The sequence below is a fragment of the Vitis vinifera genome, chromosome 15, assembly GCF_030704535.1.
Source record: "Vitis vinifera cultivar Pinot Noir 40024 chromosome 15, ASM3070453v1".
Lineage (NCBI taxonomy): Eukaryota > Viridiplantae > Streptophyta > Magnoliopsida > Vitales > Vitaceae > Vitis > Vitis vinifera.
In genome coordinates this window covers 13,111,032-13,136,539 of record NC_081819.1, presented here as the reverse complement: position 1 = coordinate 13,136,539, position 25,508 = coordinate 13,111,032, and the positions used below count along the sequence as shown (strand labels likewise).

At 34.2% G+C, this 25,508-nt stretch overlaps 1 protein-coding gene across 1 annotated transcript in view; it reads left to right on the top strand.

The window, feature by feature from the left end:
• The first annotated feature begins 1,719 nt into the window (after positions 1 to 1,719).
• LOC100261633 (NAD-dependent malic enzyme 62 kDa isoform, mitochondrial) overlaps positions 1,720 to 25,508 on the top strand; it is a 49,133-nt gene continuing 25,344 nt past the window's right edge. The window contains exons 1-11 of the mRNA XM_002265729.5: positions 1,720 to 2,144; positions 5,214 to 5,310; positions 7,901 to 8,019; positions 10,156 to 10,323; positions 13,156 to 13,284; positions 14,472 to 14,532; positions 17,093 to 17,196; positions 17,267 to 17,350; positions 21,553 to 21,659; positions 23,553 to 23,664; positions 25,113 to 25,226. Of these exons, the coding sequence (XP_002265765.1) occupies positions 1,968 to 2,144; positions 5,214 to 5,310; positions 7,901 to 8,019; positions 10,156 to 10,323; positions 13,156 to 13,284; positions 14,472 to 14,532; positions 17,093 to 17,196; positions 17,267 to 17,350; positions 21,553 to 21,659; positions 23,553 to 23,664; positions 25,113 to 25,226 (1,272 nt within the window). The 5' untranslated portion in view covers positions 1,720 to 1,967. The remainder of the gene's footprint in view (positions 2,145 to 5,213; positions 5,311 to 7,900; positions 8,020 to 10,155; positions 10,324 to 13,155; positions 13,285 to 14,471; positions 14,533 to 17,092; positions 17,197 to 17,266; positions 17,351 to 21,552; positions 21,660 to 23,552; positions 23,665 to 25,112; positions 25,227 to 25,508) is intronic.

Sequence of the window (25,508 nt, the reverse complement as noted above, 5' to 3'; positions counted from 1 at the left end):
AGGTATTGAAACTTGTCTTTGGAATATACAATAATAATAATAATAATAATAATAATAATGTGCATAGGTATAAGTTTCTCTCTCATTATTATTAATAGACATTATTGTAAGGATAGTGATTGAAACCTAACTTAATAATGAGAAAGAAACTTAGACATATGCACCATTATTACGTACCGAATTCTCTCATTTTCAACTCACAATCTATGCAAGCATGCATTTATGCCATGCGCCTTCACTTATTTGATTAATTTGATTTTCAGCAATTTATTTATTTTATTAGTTCATTTATTTTTATTTTCCTTTTGTTTTCAAATTAAGTTTGGTTGGTTTTGTTGATGTTTAATATTATTTTTTATATTTTAATTTGAATTGTAAATTAGCAGTTACCACTTGTGAAAACATTAATCAATTAGAATAATTCACATTAACTACGTAAATGAAAATCAAAACAATCTCACTTAAATTGGAAAGTGAAAAATGAAAAACCAAATTCACCCACTCACCTTAAAGTCTATTAGAGAGAGAGCCGTCTCTTGCTACACGAAGAGAATTTATTATTATTATTATTACAAAAATCCAGTATTTGATTGTAATGATCTATTTTCAATTGTGTGGATATTGTCCGTTTTAAATCCAAATGAACTCTTATAACTTTAAAATACGCATATTTGATTAAGAAGAATCTACTTATATAACCTTATAAATTTTTCTCCCATATCCGATATAAGATATCACAATTACCTCCAATGCAAACATAACTTCATTGTTTGGTAACAATTTTTGAAAGCAATTATGAAAAATAATTTATAAAAACTATTATTTAATATTTATAAAAAAGTTACTATTTTTATTTATAAAAAAATAAAATATATTTAAACACATACTAAATTAGTGTTAAAATCAACTCTTCAATCCATTCTCAACCAATTTCAAATAAAATAATTAAATTGGGCCTAAAATAGGCCCTCTAAGTGATTCTAATTAACTTTTCTCTTCTTTTATTTTATTTATATTTTGTTTTTTTGAAAAAGAATTAGAGGAAATTAACTTACTTTAGTTTATTTTGGACAAAAGGAAAATTAGAGATTAGAATTTTTGAGTTGATCATATGGGACCAAAGAAATGAAATAAAAGGACAAAGAAATCCCTTTTTTTTTTTTTGTTTATAATGGAAAGTAAATAAATAAATATATCTAAGGGCCATTTTCATAATTATTTTCGAAAATAATATTGAAAAATAGTTTTTTGAATTTTATAGAACAAAAATCTGTTTAAAAATTTAAATATTTTTTGACATGTTTTTAATATTTTTAAAAATAATTTTTATACATCATATTTAATTTTTAATCATTCAACATGTTTATATAATTGATTCTTAAAATAATAATAAAAAATAAGAACAACAGTTATAAAAACAGGCTCCAAATTTTCTTTTTTTGGTTTATTATGGAAAGTAAATAAATAAAAATGTTTAAAATTTTATATATTTTAAAATGATATATTTGTGTATAAAAGAAGAAATAAAAAATAAGTTTTAAAAAATATATAATTCTTTTAAAAATTTAAACTTGTTTTGCTTATGATTTTTCGTATTTATTTATTTTATTCCTTAAAAATCTCCACTATTTTTCTCCAAAATTTTTCAATATAGATAATAATTTGATATAATTATTGGAATATTTAAAGGGTCTAGATTGTGTAGTTGACGCCCACATTCACTCTCATTTGGAAAAGGGTTGTTAAATTCACTTTTCATTTTCTTTCTCCGACATCAGTTCCCGCGATCACCATTAATTTTTTTTTTTTTTTTACCAAATTGAGTCAAAATTCACTGGTCTCCAGCTGCCTCTTCTTCTTATAGCAAGCTCCACCACTACTTCCACTTTGTAGGCTCTGCGCTCTCTCTCTTTCTCTCCCCCGCTCTTTCTTTCTCTGGATCTCCTCTGCAACAATCTCCAGAGAAAATGTCGAATTTCTGTCGCCAGATCAAGCTACCTTCGTCTCTGATAAGGCGCCTCAAGCACAGATCATCCAATTCGATGCTCTCCGGTCGAAGATCTTTCACTACAACCGAAGGCCATCGCCCAAGCCTTGTTCATAAGCGGAGTCTTGATATTCTTCACGATCCTTGGTTCAACAAGGTAATACTACTATCAATGCACTTCAATTTTGTCCCTTTTTGCTTGATTTGCTCTTTGGTTGTCGTTGAGAAGTCGTGTGATCGTTATCAATTGGATTCGTGGTTTGCTCACTCTTTCTGATGATTCTGGATTGTTAATTATAATTCGGAAACTTGGATGCTGAGAGATTGGTTGTTTGTGATTGCTTTGAAGGCTTTGCTAATGGTTGCTACTTGGCGGTACACTAATTTGGGAGTGGTATTATTTATTGATTTGGTTTGAAGTCGCTCTGTTTTTTATTTGAAAATTTTGGTGTTGGTGGGAGCATGTTGGTCAGCTCCCAGAGGTTTGGGTTCCCATGGAGAGTTCGAAGGGCTCGGCATGGAAGGCTCCTCGATTACCCAAAAAAAAATAAAATTCTTGAGGATGGTTATATCTTATGTGGTGAAAAGTGTTGCCGTTTTGTGTCTTCTTTAGGATGCTTTGGTCTGGTTGGAGAGGAACTCTAGAATGGTTAAAGGTAACTGCAAACACAAGGGACAAAAGTGATAAAATTAGCCTCTTTTTATTTTTATTTTTATTTTATTTTTTGTCTTTTGTTTTTGCCTTTTTATATGCATTAGTGCTTATTGTGCATTATGGGATTGGGGCAGAGCTTGTAATATGCAGTCAGTCAATTCCACATGTACCCAACTGGCATCGTCCAATTGGATATGGTTGGAGAAATTTAATTTTGAGGGATGGTTCTTTTTAGAATGGGGATCAAATTGGTATGAGGAGTACCTTTAGTGTTTATTTGGGTGGATTCAAAGGGTGGAGTTTCTTGCTCTTCTTCAAGGCCCTAGTGAGACAATGGACTGTGGGTGGGTGAAATTTAAAATTGAAGGGGGCTCTTCTGCTATTATTCACTAGGTATCCTATAGTTTCATGAGTTCTTGTAGGATTGTTTGTTTCATGAGAGATAATTTGAGCACCTAATTCTAGCATGCAAGTTGAGTTCAATTTTCATGCTGTGGATGAGGACGCTGATTTGTTGTCCAAAAGGGGAACTCCCACTTTTTGAGGAGTTTAAAGGAAATTTTTACTCTCCATCATGTTGGGTTTGAGTGTAGTCTGTCTAGATTTTAGATCTTTGCACATTCTTTTCCTTTTTCAATTTTTTTAAAAGAAAAATATTCCTTTTTTTTTCACCTTCAAAATATTTGCATCACAATGGTATAATGTCAAGAAAATAAAGAATCCTAGATATTAGGAATTTATTTAGCAGAGATATTGGGATCCTTGTAGCACAAAAATACCTAAGCTAGTAAACTATTTTTTTTGATAGGTAAAAACACAATATTATACATAAAGAGAAAAGGGTGCCCAAAGGACAACCTATAGCATACATGGATTATACAATAGGCGCCTAAAGGTAAAAACAAAAGAGAAGAGAGGTTACAAAAAAACCTCACCCCCCCTCATCTAGAACCCGACCAATAAAAAAAGTTGATTGAGGGTAAAGACCCTTCTCTTATAAACAACTTAGTCCAAGACTAAAAACTACAAACAAAAGAAATTTTCAGCTTTTGAATCGAAAGCTCCTCATTATTGAAAGCAATTCTATTTATCTAGTAAACTATTTTTCACACTTCTCCTCAATCCATATATCTAGAAGACCCAACCCAACGTGCACAAAGTAGAAGATATGCTTCTTCCAAGTGCTTTTAGTATGTAAGACCCTTCAGTCCTATTTTCTTGGGAACCTTGTGTCATGGATTAGGATGAATATATAGGGGGTTCCTCTAACCATGATAGATTTTATTCATTGGTTGGGAACTTCGCGAGGGACTTTTGTTTTTTAAGCCCCCTTTCTTTTTTGCTTTACCTCTTGGCGTACTTTGTATATAACTTGTGTACTTTGTTGCACGTTTTGTTTGCTGCTTATAATATATTTTTGCTTGCCTATCAAAAAAGTGCTTTAGTAAACACATCAACCTCTTGATCCTCAAACTTAACATATGAAGTGATCACCTTCTTGCTCATACAAATTCTCTAATAAAGGGATATTCCACATTGATCGAGGATTCCATACTATTTGACAACCATGCTACGACTGCAAAATCATGTTTCTGCCATTCAGTAAATCTCTTAGATTCTTGTGGAGAAGGATCTTCTAACAAGTGAGTCAACTTTCCTTTCACTCCAGCATACACCTGTTCAACACTAGCCTACAAGAGATAATCAGGGGGCAATTCAATTCTAGGGAAGTAACTTGAACACCAATGCAGTTTATGGAATTTCTAGATTTGTTTTCACCAATTATAGCCATAATCACCAACTAGATAATGAGGAACAATGTATACTGAACTTTAACACTGTTGCCAAGGGAAAAAGTGGTCATTTTAACACTTGACACTGATTTCAGGACATTGAGTAATCCAAACACATGGGAGAGTATCAGAACACTGAGTTCATGTCTCACACAACAGCACAAACCATACTTGGCATTGATTTTGGCACATAGAGCAATCCAAATGCATGAAAAAGCACCAGAACATGGAATTCATGGCTCACGGCAATACACATTGAAATTAATGCACCCCTCACAAAAACCAGTCAATCCAAATGGATCACATCAAAACAGAACTATCACAGCCTCAGAAAATGCAGTCACCACTGGAAACAAAACCATCAGAGTCTCAAAAAAACTGCAGCCACCGCCAAAAAAGTCCCTGATCTAAGAGAAGACTTTGATACCATGTTGAAACAGAAAAATTCCTCTTTATTAATGTTAAAAATACTTGCATTGCTATGGTATATTTAGCGAAAATATGGAAATCCTAGATATTGGGAGAGATCTTAGGATTCCCCCTAGTACAAAAAGAACTAAGCTACTAAACTGTTCTTAACATTTTCCTTCTTCTATTTTCGGAAAGGACTCCTAGTACTTTCTTCCCCTTGTTTCTCTTTCACCTTTTAATAGACAATCATTTCCCACAAAATAGGAATGATAACTAATACATTGGTGTTTTTTGAATTTCCTAATAATGCTTTACTTTTATAAGTTAGGGAGAGTTTCTTTTCATCTTCATATATAATGACATGTAGGGAACGGCATTCTCCATGACCGAACGAGATCGTCTTGATCTTCGTGGACTTCTCCCGCCAACAGTTATGTCCCCTGAAATGCAAATTGAACGCTTCAGTGAGTTCTCTGTCTTTCTCCCCCTCTCAAACACACATATACTAACTCAGTACATATGGCTTGGCAGCATTCAGTTTTTTCTTCACATGAAGAGGCAATAGGTACTTGTTGATTGCCTTTGAAATTATTTTTCTGCTCAGAGAATGCCTTTGAAATTATTGTCATTGAGCTCCAAATTTGCTTAATGTGCGTATATCCCAGAGCTTTTCAATTCAGCCTGTATCATTTTAGACTTAAGATTCAAACTTTTTGACACAAACAAAATCCAGTTGTAAGTTTTGTTGCCTCCTCCAAATACAGATACAACTTGATGAGCTTTTCAGACATTCCGGTAATGATTAGTCAGAGATGCTATGCAGAAACCTATAAACTATTAACTGAATGAATCTAGGTCTAGGGTTTATGAGCAGTATATGGAGTCTATCGATTATTTCCATTTCGTCTAACATTTTCTGCTCAGTAAGGAATGGGGATATCATAGTACTATATCAGTATTAAGGAGACCTAGATATTGAAGGCGATAAAAGACCAAGTATTTGCACTCTATTGAATAAATTGGATTGATTGTTTATACTTTTTTCTAGTTATAGTTTATGCATATATGGCTCAGCTACCTAAAAGTGCTGAAAGGGATTTTAAAGCCTCTAGCGTTCAGAAAGTCTGTCTTGCTTGTAACTCACTGTGACTCCTCTTTAAAAGGAATTCTAGGAGAATCCTATGTCAGCCAAGTTCTGGTGGTTCCTTCTAAGGCTTCAGATTTTCTGCCTGTGTTTAAGCAGATAAACTGACTCATTTTGGTCTAAAACAGCTCAATCATCTTAAAGTAGATAATGGTGGGTTAGGGTTTCCCCCATGTAGGCTTTATGAAGGGGAATGAAGAATTAAGGTTTATGGCAGGAACAATGATCGATTGATTTTTCATCGTTTATCGCATCAAAACAAAATTTATAACCTAATTCAATTATGCTAAAGTAACTCTTGCCCGATCAAAAAGGGTTTTTAGCAAAAGTTATGGTAGTATAGCAGTCTTAGGTGTCGTCCACTGGGATGGATTATTTTCGGTAATTAAGGCTTGAATGGGGGGAAAAGAAATGATTGTGATCAAGTGAAATTGGATTGACAATTCATGATAAAAATTCAAAATAACAATGATTCAAATTGAGAGGAACAATAAAATGTAAAATAAAAGGAAATTAATAAGGAAAAGACACTCTTGGAGTTAGGATTTTCTAGAAAACAATTTATATGGTGAATAGATGTTGAGATCTATTTTTCATCAAGTTAGATTGAAAATCTAAATTCTCATCTAAACCGATTTTTGATTTAGTTTTAGGTTTAGATTTAATTTATCTTCAAATTGGATTATCTAATCCAAAAAATCAATTTAAACCATATATTCAATTCATCTTAAATCATCTTCCAATGATTCACACAATGCAACTATTTAATCTCAATAAATCTAAGTTTAAGAATTTAATGAATCTACCTAATTTGCATTGTAGTAGTCATCCAAGACAATTTGAAAAAAAAAATCCCCAAAATTAAATTAATCAATCAATTGGACCAAATTACCTTTGCAATTAAGGCTCATTTCTCTAATTCACCATAGATCTTGCCTCTAGATCCTCCTTCCTCCGAGAAAAACGAAATTTAGCCACTTATGCTTGGAGATTTGGTGGCACAAGACATGTTTGACTAGTGAGAAAATGAAAGAGAATAGAGAATTCTATTAAGAGAGAATCTAGAAAATTCTCCAATCAAAAGTATCTAAAAGCTCTTTAATGAGATATTCAAGTTCCTATTTATATGCCAAGGTCAAGTGGACACTTGGCATCATCTAAAAGGTCGTTTAGAACCTTCTCCATTCAACAATATGGAGTTTAACGACAAAATAATCATTTCGCATGAGCTCAGCCATTTCGTGTGAAGAGAATCAATTTCTCATGGTCGTGCGAAATCAATACCAGAGCAACAACAACAACAACAACAACAACAACAACTTTTTGGACCATTTCGCATGACTGTGCGAAATTTTTGTATATTCATGCGAAATCAACTTAGGCATCCTCCTTATACTGCAACCGATTTTTCTCCTCTAGTCCATTTCGCACAATCATGCGAAATTGGAATATTTTGTTTTTGAGCTCCCTTTGATCATTTCTTGCATTTTCTTCTTTTGACTCCACCTTAACTACCTTCAAATTAGCTCCAAATCCCGATCCAATTACATTGCTTCTTCCTCATCATCCACATTATTTGCTCTCTTCAATTCGATTCATCTCTTTCATCACCAATTTATCAAAATCATACCTTGAAATGATTCCAAAACTTCATAAAACTTGTTAGTAACTCTTGCAAGGGCAACAACATGTTAATCGAGCATTTTAGACATAATTACTACTCAAAAGATGTGAAACTCATGAAAATTACCATCTAAAATGTGTTCTTTTTGATTAGTAATCAAATAGTATCCCCATTTAGTTTCTTACATAGAAATGGTGTGATACTCCTTGTGTGCAGGTGATATTTTCCTTTTAAAACAGTGTCTTAATGTTCCATTAATATCATTGTTATGATTTTTGATTTACAGTGGTTGACCTGAAGAGACTTGAAGTGAATGCAAGAGATGGACCCTCTGATCCATATGCTTTGGCTAAGTGGCGGATACTTAACCGGTTACATGACAGAAATGAGACAATGTACTATAAGGTGAGTTAATAATGCTATTCCTTTGCCCTATGCTGATGGTTATAAGTTATAACCTATAATTGATTGTAAATCAGTTTTAGCATTTTTTCCTCAAGCAAAGATAGTCTGCAAAATGAAATATTTGATAGTACTTTGCACAATAGTTGATGATTACCACTAATCAACAAGTAGATCATGTGATAATTATGATTCAGTAATGTGGCAGGCTGCTGCCCATTTATTGATAGAAAAATGAAGAAGGACGCCCTTAAAAATTCACTGAAATTTCTGCAGATCTCAGTTCTTAACCTTCCCAACCTTTACAGACTTTATCATGTCTCTCTGTCTCTTTGTGTGTATGGTTGACTACATATGGAACTCATGCCAATTCAGTCATCTCCATCCCCAATTTAGTGTTGTGAAGCCCTTGTGATGTTCTTATTTATCTGAGGGGTTTGTATTAGCTCCCTAGTTGTACTTTCCCCAGATGTAAGAAAAGATGGAAAATCCATATTTTCAGAACTATCTCTTGACTCAAAATATATTTCTTTTAATAGGGTGTCTTTCTTGGTAAAAAAGAAAAAGATAGAGATTTACCTCTCCTATACTACTAAAAAAGACATTTGCTTCGTAAAATATCTATACACGGAGATACTAACAGACAAAAGGATCAGATTTGTCCTGACAGAATCAATATAAACAACATTAAAAACCCTTTTCAGTTTAATTAATCTTCTTTGGAGTTGATTTCTCTATGGTTGGAAACTATGCTGGTGAAGTACCAGTTTGAATTTTGAGCTTCCATTTTGGTAGAAAGAGATAAAAACGGCAGGTAAAAACAAAGGAGAGGAATAAAACGGAAGTGGGAGAAAGAACAAGCTATAGCTTCTGCAGATGTGTACAGTTGCTTGTCCATGTTTTTTTGTTGCTGAATCACTTCTGTGAAGATGGAGTAGAAGAACAGAAATAACAATAATAAATGAATAATAACAAGCAACATAACTGCTCAGTCACCTCCACTTGCTTTTGTTGCCATCGTCACTGCTACCATCTTTTGTTACTCATTTTCTGTTAATGTAACTAAACAGAGGAAAAAAGGTATGGAAGAGGATTGATGCATGACAGCATTCTCCATAAGGATTTTTGCATGTTTAACAGAAACCTGTGAACCAAATATATAGTATGATTGATGTTTTGAACATTCGACATTCTAAGATCAAGTTCAAAATCCTCTTACTCATTTGAAGTTAATCACTTCATTGTTTCATACTCATTTCCTTAGGTTCAACATCAGGTTCATGGGTCAGCCAACTATGGGTTTGCACTTTAGAAAAGTATTCCTTTTTAAATAAAGCATTTATTCATTTTTCATATATATCTAGAAGCGGTATCTTTTCTATTTAAAAATGACTGAGAATGTATTTTAATTATTCTTTAGTGTCCTTTCATTGCCAAAGTCTGTATGAAAATTAAGGGTTCCTCTGTATGGTTGTGACGATACCTGTGTACATTGTTGTTGGTCACTTTTAAGCATTGGGTGATTGTTAATAGATTCTGTCTTTTCTTCCTCCTAGAGTAAGACCTGGTTGTTGATACAGCAAAAACTGCAGACCCTTTTTTTTTTGTTCAATTAAGATGGGCATGTGCATTTTGTAGGCAAGATTTCATACATGTGAAATTCCTTTCTTAAAGATAGCAATAAATATGGTTTTCCTGGTGAAATTCTTTTATCATGTTTTCAATTGAGTTCATTTAATTTCTCCAAAATCAACTTGATTTTTAACAAGCATTACAGCCATGTGCTAGAAATATAATCCAAAGGCTGGCCACCACCTCTATTTGCATTGCATCATGATCTCTCATACAATGTAATGATCTTATTATTTCTTGGTCTTCTACTCATTTTGCTTGATAGTGCATGTGTTGAGAATAAGTACTCTGCCTTATGCTGTCAGCAGCATTACATTTTTTTTTCCAGCTGCATTACACGATTTTTTATATTTTACTTGATAATTTTGTAAAAGCTAAATGATAGTTTGTTATTTGCATTTCATTCTGGTAGAGGCTCTTGAAAACCCTTTTTATAATTTGACGTATGGGTCACAATGATTCATAGATTGCACTTTATTTAGTGACATTATTTCTTAACTTTGACAGGTTTTAATTAACAACATTGAGGAATATGCACCTATAGTTTATACTCCAACTGTTGGGCTTGTTTGCCAAAACTATAGTGGTTTATTCAGAAGACCAAGGGGAATGTATTTTAGTGCTGCAGATCGAGGGGAAATGATGTCAATGGTTTATAATTGGCCAGCTGAGCAGGTTATTATTACTTGTAAATGATGTGATTGATAATTATTTATTTGAATGATGGAACTTTAGTAGCTGTTGCTGGTTGATTTCTGTGCCAGTGCCTTCTGCATTATGTGTTCAAAGTGCATTCTAGATTTTTTGGAATGGAACTCTTCATCTTAGAAAGCTTTATACAGTTTTGGCATATGATATTACTTGTTATTCTACAGATTAGAGCAGGATCAGATTTTACTGTAGTCTTAACTCGATTTTACTTTGGTTAGTCCTTTACGGTGCTTTCCAAATATTGCACCTCTTAGCACTTTTAAGTATGATACCTAATATTCTACATTGGGACATTTGACCTGGTGATCCTCTTGAGAAGGCTTTTTTTTCCACAATGAGTTTCATATTTGCAATTAAGGCTTAGTTATTCTGTATAGCTATTTGTTTACAGAGTGTACTGAGTTTTTTATTTTTATTTTTATCAAAGTTAATTCCTGAGATTTTGCTCTCCAGTTTCCTTAGAGTTGAGGTTGTATGTTACATTTTATCACTGCCTAACTTGGCTCAAGGTTATTTGGTCAAGTTTTTAATTTTTTAATTTTTTATTTTATTATATGTATTTGTCAATGGTATTTTGTTCTGTGAAACTAGGGCAGGAGTCTTTAACAAAACTATTTTAATAAATTAATGAAATAAAAAAAAAAAAATTTAAAAGAAAAGGGAAAAAGATGGATAAGGGTTTACTTCCCCCTGGAAACTCAACAACAATAAACTTTTCTTTGATGCTTTATTTCATTTTGGAAGACTTATTTATTGACTCCCAAATAACAAAAAGATAAAATCTCCTAATAGATAGGGAATTAACTAGCCAAAAAAATAGTTGATCAATCAAACCTAAATCATTCATATTTCTTCTTGAACAACTATATAATTAACTTATAAAATAACACTAAATTAAATCTGCTCACACTTTGGGTAAATGATTATGACTTTTATCTGCATGCAACATTATTGTAGATGAAAAAAAATTCCCCTCTAAAAGTCATCCTTGTTCTCAAGGACTAAATTCTCATAGCTTTGGAAAGTCTTCAACCCATACCCTTTCTAGCCACTTCATGGCAACCATCTTTATTTTCTTCCGTCAACTGACATCCTTTCTCATTGCAATAAGCAAATTTTGGGAGAAAAGAAGTTACTGGCATGTGTGCACAACAATGTTCATAAAAAATGAAAGTAAAATCTTTTTCTTTTTCATCGATCCTTAACTTCCATCACAACCTTATTGATTTGGAATTTGAGGATCTTGAAAAACTCATATCCTCAATCACTCTTGTGCAATTGTCTCAATCCGTTGTAGATATAAGATCTTGGTCTTTATTCTTTTCAAGTTTATTCTCAGTAAAGTCATCCTTTTTGGCCTTGTCCAGTTTATCAAATCCAGTTCCTTTTTTCTGCAATCGAAATTTTATGGATTTTAAAAGCCTCATCTAAGGTCAAGGCCTTTTCTTGGTTAGTGGCACCAAGAAGGTAAATGCCAGTGACATGCTATAATTAAGAAGACCTTACAAATTACTTAGTTCTGATTAATGCATTCTATGCATGAGGAGTGAAGAATGGATCAACCATTTCTTCATACATTCCCCGTTAATAGTGGGGCTTGGGCACAAGCTATTTAGTCTAACTAGGATGGATTGGGTTCTGCTCAAGAGTAGTGTGACATGGTGACCATTTTATATAGAGTTTGGGGAGTTCCATAAGAGGTAAGACCCTTTAGCAAATCACTTGTCTCATAGTGTCTTGGATTGTGTGGCAAGAGAGAAATGTTAAGATCTTTGAGGAAAAGTGGAGAATGAAAGAGATGTTATGGGATCTAATTCAGTTCTATTCCTCTTTTTGAGCCTCTTGTACCAACAACTTTAAAGGCATTCAACTCAATGTTATCTAACTTAGTTGGCATTCAGCTTGTAAATCAAAAGTGTTGGACAACAATGGGAGGAGATTAGTCAAGAAATGAGGAGACGTCAACTATGCATATCCTTAAATGGAATAAACCTTTGTGTATAGTTCTCCTTGTATGGTGGAGGAGTTTAGTCATACTTTGATTGGTGTCTTGTATTCGTGGGGAAGATCCCTCATCTTCCCACGTACTTTTTATTGCAATTAACATATCTTTAGTTTTTGTTAAAAAAAAAGGTAAAAGATTATGGAAATTGAGATCTATAATCATGACAACATTTTTATGAATAAAATAAACTAAAGCAATGAGTGTGCATGTTGTGCATGCAAACCTTTTACAAAAAGGTAAATAAAATGTCATTGTGTTGTGTTATAATTGAATGAAAAACAAAAGAAGAGGAGAAAAAGAAAAAGAAAAAGAAGGAAGAGATATGTTTTAAAGGGGTTTATGCTTTGATTTGTGGGTTAGTGTTAGATTAGGATTTTGAGAAGAAAAATGTGGATTAAGGTTCCTGAGAAGATGAAGGATAATTTGAGCACTTTTAAAAATTCTAGTGCTTATATCATCATTTTCTATTTATTAGCTTAAGTTTGTACAAAGGAAGGTCATCTGGTCAATGCAAACCTCAAGGGATGGGAGTGTAATCTTTGAAATTGTATGTATGGTTAAAGCAAACATAGGGGAAGGGAGTGTGATTTGTCCTTAATTTTATTGTTTTGACATTTTTGGTGCAATGACTTAATTACTCTCATTGCTTTTTGGCTTTGATTGGGCATCTAGTCTATTGAAATGCCTTATCTAATATAGTTTGCAATCTTTTGGTTTTGTGTCTTGCAGAATACACGAACATGATTTCCAGCTCAAGTTATAAAGTATTGACAAATTATTTTTCATTTTAGGTTGATATGATTGTTGTGACTGATGGAAGCAGAATATTGGGTCTTGGAGATCTTGGAGTTCAGGGCATTGGGATTGCAATTGGGAAGCTGGATTTATATGTTGCTGCTGCTGGAATAAATCCTCAAAGAGTATCTTCCCGCTTTACATGTCACTTGTTCTTATCTAAGTATTTTAGATGAATATGACTAGAAACCATGTTCTGAATTTTGGCTAGACTGCCCCTCTAAAATTTCAATCCTTGTACTAAAATGCAAATTATGTAGGCATGTTTTTATTTTGTGAAACCTGTTTCTTGCATCTCTCAATAGTTGAAGTGAACTCTGAAAGTGGAATGGACTCAAGTTCAGGTAGATACTGAAAAAAAAAGAAGTACTATGACAATAGGATATTATATAGATCTCCTCATGGATAAGCTGATTCTAATAAAAATTGGTTGATTCCATGGTAATGTTATGTGGTTTATTTTCTGTTTAGTTTTGCTAAAATGTTTCTTTTAATTATTTTCTCATAAGTTCTCTTTTGAAGAACTTTGGTATTGATCTCAGAGCGTATCATGGTCCTCAGCTTTCAATGTAAATATTTTTAATTGTAATGGTTGAAAAATACCTTTTATTGACACTTGGGAGTATCTAATTCATGGCTACATAGATTTCCACATCCACTCAATGAGCAGGAAAGGAGATCTTGATATCCAAAATTGGTAGGTGCATGTCAATCTGTCCTAGCATAAGAATGTCAAGCAATTTGGCTTTAGATGTATTTAGTGGTTGCATATATTAACAGAAATTAGTGACTGTTAGGCAAGAGACGTATATTTTTCTTGAATAATAAGTGAAAAAGAAAGTTAACAGTTACTGCTCATCAATAATTGCTATTCATGTGGTCCTATTCTGTTCAGTGGGACAGGTTTTGGAAAACCATTCTTACTAGATCTTGCCTTTTAATGTGGTTGGGGGGTGGGGTGTTGAGTAGGGTTTCATAACACTTTATTATGTTGGTCTTTTGTTTTTGTTCTTTTCTTTTTCAAAATACATTTCTTCACTCTAGGATAGAATATGTTTATATATAACTTTTAGCAGAATATATGCTCCTGGGATATGGAATTCTAATTATCATGTTGGCTCTTCCTTCTGTAAATTCTTATGGCAAGTTGGTGTCATTCTTTGTTAGTTTTCTTATTCTGTCTTCTTGTATTCCTTGATCTGTAGGGTTTAATCTATGATCAAATGTTGTGTACCACCAAGTTTTTCTATATTCCAGTTTCTCTTGGGTAGTTGTTGATGCTTTGTGTGTTTTTTCTTTTTCTTCTCAATAGGTGCTTCCTGTCATGATTGACGTTGGAACAAACAATGAGAAGCTTCTCAAGGACCCCTTGTGTAAGAATCTCTGTCCACTATATTGGAGATGTTGTAAAAGACACCACCAACAAATTGTTCAATTATCTTTTTAATAAATAAACCTCTTTTCTTGTTATTTATCATTTACTAATATAAAAAGTGACTGTCATTATTTAATTGTTTACTTGTCAAAAAAAAAAAAAAAAAGAGACTGCTATTCATGTTCTGTCAAAGAAACCACATGATACTCAAAGTTGCATAAACTACCATGTTTATGAGTCAGGGTATTGGAAAACTAGTTTGGTTTCATGCAAGTAAGATCAACCACAGAAGCTCTTTACCACTTTGGAAACTGATTAGGAGATTTAGGGAGGAGAAAAAAGATGTCATATCCTATGAAAAGGGTAAATAAAAAAGAAGAGAGAGATGTTACTTGATTTTTGTTCACTAAGAAAAAGAATATGACAGGGTTGAGTTCCTTGAGAGTCAATATGGTGGACTTTAGAAAGAAAAGGGATATTCAGTAGTCAGTAGATGTGTTTGTGAAAAGAGAGAAAAAGGAGAATCCCTAATTTTTGTTATTAAAAACTATTAATAATACACATTGGACTTGGGTATATATATATATACATGCTAGTGGGACCCATAATACAATAAAGAAAAAAAAGGAAAAGTAAATAACTGAAATAACTGTACACTATCTAACACTCCCCCTCAAGCTGGAGCATATATGTTATATGCACCAAGCTTGTTACAAATGTATTTAATTCTAGGACCTCTGAGAGATTTAGTAAAAATATCTGCTAGTTGATTAATTGAATTGACAAAACTAGTCGCCACACATCCTGATGTGATCTTCTCTCTAATGAAGTGATAGTCAACTTCAATGTCTTTGGTCCTTTCATGGACGACATCGTCATTACAGGCAGTGATCAGAATGGTATTCAGAAACTAAAGCAACACCTTTTCACCCACTTTCAGACTAAAGACTTGGGGAAACTCAAGTATTTCTTGGGGATTGAGATAGCTCAATCCAGTTCCGGTGTAGTTCTTTCCAAAAGGAAGTATACTTTAGACATCTTGGAAGAAACCGGTATGTTAGACTATAAACCGGTAGACACTTCCATGAATCCAAATGTCAAACTTATACCAAGACAGGGGGAGCCTTTAGGAGATCCTGGGAGATATTGACGATTTGTAGGTAAACTGAACTACCTCACCATTACTCGTCCAGATATTTCTTTTCCTGTAAGTGTTGTTAGTCAATTCATATAGTCACCATGTGATAGCCATTGGGATGCTGTAATCTGCATTCTTCGATATATCAAAAACACACCAGGCCAAGGTGTGTTGTACGAGAACAGAGGTCATACCCAGGTTGTTGGTTACACAGATGCAGATTGGGCTGACTCACCCACAGATAGACATTCCACTTCTGAGTATTGTGTTTTTATTGGAGGTAACCTAATATATTGGAAGGGTAAGAAACAAGATGTAGTGGCTAGATCTAGTGCTGAAGCCGAGTATCGAGCTATGACTTTGGCAACATGTGAACTCATATGGTTGAAACATCTTCTTCGAGAGTTGAGATTTGGAAAGGATGAATGGATGAAGCTCATTTGTGACAACCAAGCCTCTTTGCATATTGCATCCAATCCAGTCTTCCATGAAAGGACTAAACACATTGAAGTTGACTGTCACTTCATTAGAGAGAAGATCGCATCAGGATGTGTGACGACTAGTTTTGTTAATTCAAATGATCAACTAGCAGATATTTTTACTAAATCTCTTAGAGGTCCTAGAATTAAATACATTTGTAACAAGCTTGGTGCATATAACATATATGCTCCATCTTGAGGGGGAGTGTTAGATAGTGTACAGTTATTTCAGTTATTTACTTTTCCTTTTTTTTCTCCCTAGGCTGTGATACCATGTGAAAAGAGAGAAAAGGGAAAATCCCTAATTTTTGTTATTAAAAATTATTAATAATACACATTGGACTTGGGTATATATATACATGTTAGTGGGACCCACAATACAATAAAGAAAAAAAGGAAAAGTAAATAATTGAAATAACTGTACATTATCTAATAGTGTTGATATGGTAGAAGCTGTATTATGGAGCAGCAGCTAATGTGACTGTTTAAAGGTTCATTGCTGGTATTGTACCTAGGGAATCCTAGGATTTCCAAAACAAACTTGAATTGAACTTTGGAATAAACAGGAATTTACCCTTTTTTTCTGCCCCTAGATCTTAATAAGTAACTAAAAGGATTTCCACACATCTCACCATCTTCCTTTGTAAGACTCCCTAGCCTCAGCACTTCCGATCCTCGATGCATCATATTATTCCTTGTTGTCTTTGTGTCCCTAGATATATATATAGATAGATATCCACACATCTCACCATCTTCCTTTGTAAGACTCCCTAGCCTCAGCACTTCCGATCCTCGATGCATCATATTATTCCTTGTTGTCTTTGTGTCACTAGATAGATGATAGATTCATTTGATTTGCTACTGCTAATTGATCTGTTTTCCAAAAATGGAAAAGCAAAATCAGAAACAAGCAAGATAATCTATTTATTATTTTGTGCCAGATTTGGGATTGCAAGAACATCGTCTTGATGGTGATGAGTACCTTGCTGTTATTGATGAATTCATGGAGGCTGTGTTTACACGTTGGCCACATGTGATTGTACAGGTAATGCTAAATTGTTAGATATGCCCGCTATCAGATAGTCAACTCACTGTTCCTTGGAGATTCTGTGCAGTTTGAAGATTTCCAAAGCAAGTGGGCCTTTAAGTTATTGCAGCGTTATAGAAGTACCTACAGAATGTTTAACGATGATGTACAGGTGAATTTCTTTTATTGCTACTCGTAATGGATTCTTATTAATTTTGGGGTGTACTGTAATTTCTTTTCTATAGAAACTAATCTTGTATTTAGAACCTTCTATCTATTTTTCTTCTGCAACAGTGAAATCATGTTCAGAAATTTAGGAGAACCTGTATTAATGATCATCAGGTGTCATCTTGCATCAGTGTAAGGCTTCCATAGGGCATCCTCTTTTGCTAGTAGCAGTCCCTTTGTTCCTTTCATGACCTATGGGAAACAACGAAGGACACTTGCTTAACATGTTAATACAAGCCTCCACTTGGGTCTGATCGATGAATTTTCCTTTTCTTGAGAGATGAAATTTTATCACATACACATTTATAAAGATATGTTTATAGGGATTCACTAGTTCTTCACGTGGGATCACAAGGGTGTATTAGGTATTTCTAAAAAATGTTTATTGGTATCAGAACTTTTGCTGGCTTAGCTAATGGCATGGGACATGCATAACATCAGAAAGTTTTGTTGTCAACAGGTAACCTTAGGGGAGTACAATATGAATTTTGGAAGGGCAAAGAGGGCAATGAAAATTTGAGAACTTAGGGGAAGTAGGAGTAATTGTCAGAACTAGGGAAGGTCAATTTAATTTTTCTCACTATTTAATTTCACAACACATTGTATTCACCACATATGGTAGAAGAACAATTAAAAAAAGAGAGAGAAAATGAGTATTGATTGGCTTGTTTAATAGTATGGATCTAATATTTGTCCTTAACCACTTTTGAAAGAATGTTTAAGAGTAATTTCACAAAGTGGACCTTAAGGAGTCCACATCAAAAGGAGAACCCAAGGAGAGAAAATTGGGTATTTTCTTAATTTAGTATAGTAGGTCCCTCTTGGGAACAAGGAAATTCCCCTCTATGTTATCAAATTAGATTTTGGTTTGGGATGGGCTCAACCTACCATAGGACTTAACTCAATAAACCTTACATGTTCAAATGTATGAATTATATCTATTGGTGGACGATGTTTGGTAGGAGAGGAGGTGAGCCATGAGGGTGGTAAGTTGTTAAGGCTAGAAGAGGGTGTGGGGCCACTAAGCACTTTGGAGGGGACCCTAGGAGATTTGCTTAAGAGCCCTTAGATTTAACTCTAAAGGAGGGTGGTTGGTGTTGAATAAATGTTTTCTTTGCAAAGTTAAAGAGGAATCAATTGATCACATTCTTCTAAACTGCGTCAAATTGAGGGTCCTATGGTAGTTGTTATTCTCTTTATTTGGAGTAGTTTGAGTGTTTCCTTCCACAATTAGAGAATCTTTTTTAAGCTGCCATGACTCCTTCGTAGGGAGAAAATGAAATAAGGTTTGGAAGGCTGCTCTGTTTTGCATATTTTATGCTTTGTGGAAGGAAAGAAAGTGATGGGCATTTGAAAACGATGAGATATTAGATCAAAAGCTGAATGCTTATTCCCGAGTAACCTCTTAGCATGGGTGGGGATGTACATAAAGGAAGCCTAGATGCCTTTTATTGATTTTGTCGATTGAGAGAGAGAGAGAGAGTTGTTTTTTGTGTTCTCTTATGTAGCCTTGCCTTTTTGTGCCCGTTGAATACCTTCTATGTACTCTTTTCTTTTGCCATATATATACATCTTTTATTGCCATGTATATACTCTTCTCTTATGTGCCGATGAATAGGGCCATGCTAGTGTTAACCAGCTACATTACTAGACCAATCATGAGAGCAAGAATGGTTTAAGATTACTTAAAGAGGACACAAATAGTTGAAGAGCAACTAGATCACCAGAAAATTTTGGGTAAGATGGTTGTATTGATGTGCGATGGTGAGGATAGTGATGAGACTAACCAAGTGCATAAGATATGCTCTGTCAACTTGAATATTGGTGAAATGGATAAGGAAATCAACAAATTGGTGGTGGAAGTACCTCAAAACAGGACAAACATTAAATAAAGCTGAATTGTGTTGTAACTGTTTATGAGAAAAGCATTAGCAGGAATACATGGTGCAATTTGAAAGCTACAAGGAATAGCAATAACCTCTAGATCCAAAACAAAAAGAAATATCTCGAAACTGAGTTCTATTTGAGATTCATCTGAAATAGTCCTGTATGGATTAGATGTGGATATGATGTATCAAAGAAACCAAGGTTTTCCATCTCAAAATAGGCATGTGGACTAAATGCGAGACATGCATCCCCAACCATAAAATGACCATGTTCACCACCATAAGAAGTATAATACAAAATTGCCTGATTAAAATTCTCCAACTGAGTACAAGAAGCCTATTTGAAACCCTAAGTAGCATGGTCAAAATGAACAAATAATCCAGGATAGGAAAATCAGGACTTGGCTGCATGAAGATCTCCTTACTGAAAAGCCCATAATAATAACAATAAGTTGACAAATGGTGGTAATTTACTGAAAAATAAACAATGATGTCCTCGTAAATGATGCCATACTCTTACGGTTGAACCATATCCAACAAACAAGCTTTCTGATGCATGAAGTATTGCCTGCATTGGTCTTGATTTTGGTCCCTTTGCCATTAATAGAAACCTTACCTGCAAGAATGGGAATAAAGTATCAGGTATGAGTGGATGGAAGAGCGATAATCTCCATAAAACTGCATTGCAGTGTAAAGGATATCAGCAGTGGCCTAGTAAGACTCTGGCTCGTTGATGGTTAAAATTGTATAAGAACACTTTGGAGGACCATAGGATGAGCTTGAACCATCAATTAGAAGCAGTCTGGGGTCAGAATTTACAGTAGGAACTCCAGGGGAAAGTGCAGGAGAAGAGAAGAAAATAAGCTTGAGCTTTATAAAGAAGGTGACATGATGAGAAGAAGAGATGTGTGTGTATGTGAGTGTCCATACATGGACACAAAAACACACATAACCAAAGACATGGACTTGAAAACTAACCATTGTTTTAGAATAGAGTTGTTGGAAAGGAGATACAACTAAAGCTAGTAAATTACATATGGTGGATGAAATAGAAGGCAGAAAAGACAAACCCATCCAAAATTCAGCTGGAACAGAGGCTGAGAAAAGGGCATGATACTTGTGATGTTGAATTGTAGATTTGCAACCCTTAATTATTCACAAAAAATCTTGATGATTTTGGAAGACTGACCATAGATCATTGTGGAAGGGGCTCAGCATGGAGATTATTGTGCCATGAAAAAAGTGAGGAGTCCAATCTCTTCTTTGTCAGATGTACAGCATGTATCCTGACAATGCAATATAGTTGGACTCTCTCATCAATTTGTTAAAACCTAATAAAGGTACATGTAACAAGAATAATTATCAATAAATAAATTATTATTTGTTAGCACCTATCAATAAAATAAATTAGTATTTGTAAGCATCCTAGTACTAGAAGTAGGCTTCCTAACATTAGCATGTATAAAACTAAAGATGGATTACTATGTGCAAGAGGCAAAGCCAATAATTTTGCAAGTCAGCATGCCATATCTGAAGTAGCACTAGAAACATGAGCTGTCCCACAACTGTAGCCTTGCGGTGGGTAGCAACAGAAGCAGCAGCAGCATTGCGGGATTAATCACAGTGAGAGAAGCATGGGCTGAAAGAAAGAAAAAAGGATCAATCTGTACTATATTTGAGCCTTAGAGGCAATGCATAGTCTTTTTCCAATGTACCATTGACACATTTGTCGAAACTTGAAACAGTATGATGCTTGTTCCATAACTGGGGCAGATTTGGTGTGTTTGAGTATTTTCCATTTTAATTGATTTCTGATTTCTGTTATTATATGTTTGGGATAGTATGTAACCAAAGGGCAATAACTCATGTTATAGAAATCCAAAATTTTTTTTGAAGGAGGCATTCAAAACCAACCTAGGAACTTTAGTATGACTGCATTTTTTCATGTCCTAGTGCAAGTACTTCTATCATGTTTTTGGTTTTTCTATCAATTTCTATCTGTGGATTGAATCTCTAGAGTTCATTCTAGTGATGGCCTTGCTCACCTTTGCCCCCTTTTTGCTTTGAGAATGCTATATTGTATTATCCGAGTTCTGAACTATCAGGGAAGGTTTGCTTAAGAGTCATTCATTTGAATTGAGATAAATGTGTAAATTGTTTGTAAAGGAAGTCATCATGTTTGTTATGGTTCTAGTTGAAGCATTCAGAGAAATATTGTCCTTGCCTACTTGCATGATTAAAAGGTCAACTTATGATACAGGGAACTGCAGGAGTTGCAATTGCTGGTCTTTTAGGAGCTGTAAGAGCACAAGGAAAACCAATGATTGACTTTCCAAAGCAAAAGATTGTTGTTGCTGGTGCTGGAAGGTTTGACACTTATCCTGCCTTAAGAATAAAGCCTAGTTCTGCATCCGTATTCTTTATATGGTTATAGAATATTTTCAGATAATTGGTTTTCATCAACAGAAATTAGACTCAATATCTTTGTAATAAACTTGCATTTAATAATTATGTAATGTTCTCTAATAAATTTTTAGAAAGTGAATAATGTGCTTGTCTAAGGATTACTATTAATAGACAAGAACATTTTAATTTGATCTTTCATAACGGAGTAAATGTTTATGTTTTGGATATGACTCTGCATAGAGCTTGAAGAAAAGAATTAATGTTGCTAACCCCTAGTTGTTGGGACTTGGGATTCAAGACTTTGTTGAATAGAACTGAAAACAGGGCTTACTGAGTGAGCTTTGCTGAAATGATGTGGATATGAATGGCAATACATAAAGTTATCTTCAATACAGGGCAAGAGGAGAAGTTGGCTGAGGTAGTTTACTTACCTTCAATGAAGATGATTTGCTCTACCAGTAAGGAGTAAGGTGGTTTGAATTAAATATGCCAGGACTGTGAGAAGGAAAAAGAAAATGTAGGTTCAAGCTATCCCATGGGAAAAGATTGTATGCCTATGATTTTTGGGAAGTTAAGGTTCCAGTAAGAAGAGTTGTGAAAGAGAATTCTTGTAGCTGCCAGAAAATACTGTTTTTCCAATGCAATTATTGTAGCTTATGGAGTGTGAGAACCCAGGGTCAGCACACCATATACAATCTTTTTATTTTGATAAACAAAGGCGATTTGAAATAAGAAAAGCCAAAAATAGGGGGTGCACCTGATGTATACAAGCAGTATACATCAAAACCCCATCCAGGCACCAGAAAAGAAAGAAAAGACCTAGACAAAGAGAGAGAGAGAAGACCAGCCACAATTAGGAGCACCCAAAAAATTCAGAAAAGAGGGATTATCCAACTCCAAAAATTGCTGAGACCACTCTATTAGTGATCGGATAAAGAGATCTTTCAAACTTTGGTCTGACAACTCTTCCTCTTAGAAGGTCCTTCCATTTCGCTCTTCCCAAATACACTAAAAAAGACAAATTGGAGCCAATCTCCAAACTGCTCTTCTCTTCTTCCCTAGCCCCTTGACTTTCCATTCTAGAAGAAGATTTCTCATTGAAGCAGGGAACACCCACACCAAACCGAAAATTGTTAACAACTGAGTCCAAAGCTTCCTTGGCTTATCACAATGAATCAAAATATGATTAGCCGATTCTTCACTGTCTTTACAAAGGCTACCCCTATTGACCATGGACCAACCCCTCTTCATTAACGTGTCTACTATTAAGATTTTCCCCCAAACTGCTTCCTAAGCAAAAAAACGAGTTCTAAGAGGAGCACATGATCCCCAAATCTCTTAAAAGTACAAGAAGGGGAGGATTCCTTAGTATGGAAGAATGATGGGAGGAAAGTTTAGTGTCAAATTGTATTGTAAGTCTTAAGGGCTGAGACCATATACAATCTGGTTTCTGCTTGTTGGTCCACATTAGCAATGAGTGCCTATTACAGGTTTTGTGGTGGGCATATCATCCTTGTTCATTGTTGTGCTACCAAATAAATCTAAACATCATGGCTGAGTTGGAATTAGGGTTTTATGGTTTTAGTAATTTGAATAATTTTAGGCAGTAATTTATCTGTTCATAATTTTTTATAGGATAACTTTTCTTATGCCTGAATTTCTTTACCATGGGGTTCTTTTGTACCTTTCTCTGATCTTGCAAATCTGCTAATTATTTTGTTTGAAGGCTTTCTGTTATTCTGGTGCTTTAGAAATTAGGTCAGGAAACTATTATATCATTTGGACTGACATTAATGAATTCACACTTCTAAGACATTATTTTTGGCTTGTTTGCTTAATCTTTTGCTGTTGCAGTGCAGGAATAGGGGTTGTCAATGCAGCAAGGAAAACAATGGCAAGGATGTTGGGAAATAATGAATCTGCTTTTGATAGTGCAGGGAGTCAATTCTGGGTAGTCGATGCCGAAGTGAGTAATCAGATTTCATTTTCATGTAGCTAGAATTTACAGACAAAAATCCAACTCATACACATTTTATCTCTACTGCTAGGATAGATCTCATATCTTGAAACTGGAAGCTGATGAATTTAATTACATAGTCCTACAAGTTTGGGCCACAAATGTGCTATTAGCAACATTTTTAGAGACTGTATCCTGAAGAGGCCAGCAGTGCCCTAACAATTGGGGAAATAAGATATTATAAGAATGTCATTAACTTTATTAACTTTGTCGTCACCAGAAAATCTTCTGTCTAATTTCTTTTAGTAGTTGTTAATATCTAATTGATGCTGAGCCAAGCAAACCTTGTCCCAGCCTAAATGTTACCCATGCTTGCAAATTTTAACTTTGCCCCCCTCCCTCTCTGCTTCCTGTGCTGCTTTGCCCATGGAACTAGAATCCAAATCTTTACACCCACTACTTTTCTGGTGCTTAAATTGACATCCAAGTAAATAAATCCTTCAATACTTTTCATGTTAAGTAGACATATTTAGTTGACCTGATATATGGACCGTATTAGTAGGAAGTTAAACTTGAAAATGCAACCTCATCATTACAGTCCTCTTCTTGGAACATGCAATAAACTTGAAAACAGACTGTAAAATATAATTTACTGCTGAAGGTTTGAAAAAAAAACTTGAAGTATCTTGTGACTCTCAAACTTGAACATGCAACCTCATCATTATAGTCCTTTTCTTGTGATTTATAATACTTAACTTGTTCTTCTTGTGTTTTCATTCTTTTTTTCTTTTCTTCTTCCTTCTTTTTTTTTTTTTAATTTTTATTTTTATTATTTATTTTTTTTATTTTTTTTACGAATTCATTTCTAGCACTTCTATCCTCAGTAGGGCCTTCCTAAACTTGTGTATTACCTAAGTTTGTTGAATTCACTCACCTCTGACAATTTCATATGTTTACTAACAGTGTAAATAATTGATACTTGTGCTCTTGCAATAAAACAATATAAGTAGCATGATGGTTGGTTTTCCAAATTTGGATTTAATTTAATTCATTTGGTTGTTAACTAGTCCATTGGGACAATTGATGTGCCATGATAGCTTAAACATTTTCCATTCCTCACTGGCATCACATTAATTGAAGAATTTTTTTTTTCTTCCTGAAGTAAAAAATTGAAGTTGTTTATGCCAGCTAATACCATGCCTGTTATGTTATCTAGTAACTTGCCATATCAGCAAACTCTGCTAATTAGAATGCCCTGATCACAATTCAAAAATATCGATTACTGATTTTCATTAGTGTAATTTCTAGTACCTTGGTCAAATTCAAAACCTTACTGGGACTGTTAGACCTTCTTGTAATGCTGGCATGTATCTTGACTCATTAGGGAGTTACAGATGCTGGTACACTTTGCATTTATATTTTGTCAAACTACTGATTATTTTTTTGTGTGAAAATAGGGCCTCATCACAGAGGCGCGTGACAATATTGATCCTGATGCTCTGCCATTTGCAAGGAAGGTCAAGGAAATTGATCGCCAAGGATTAAGGGAAGGAGCAAGTCTTGCAGAAGTGGTTTGTAAAATTTTTATACTGTGCCAGTCTAAATTATACTTTATTGGAATATACCCTTATATTGTATCAACAAAATTGCACATTCATTTAATGGATTGTCAATTTTTTTTAGGCTAAATAAGAATTATATTAGACTAGTTTAGAAAAGAGAGAAACTGAATAATTGAAGAAAAGAATGAGAGTAAACAAACTTAAGGTCACTGCCCATAGCTAGATAATTTTTTCTTATATTCTAACAAAATAAAATAAAATAAATTATAAAGTTGCCTCAAAAATGATACT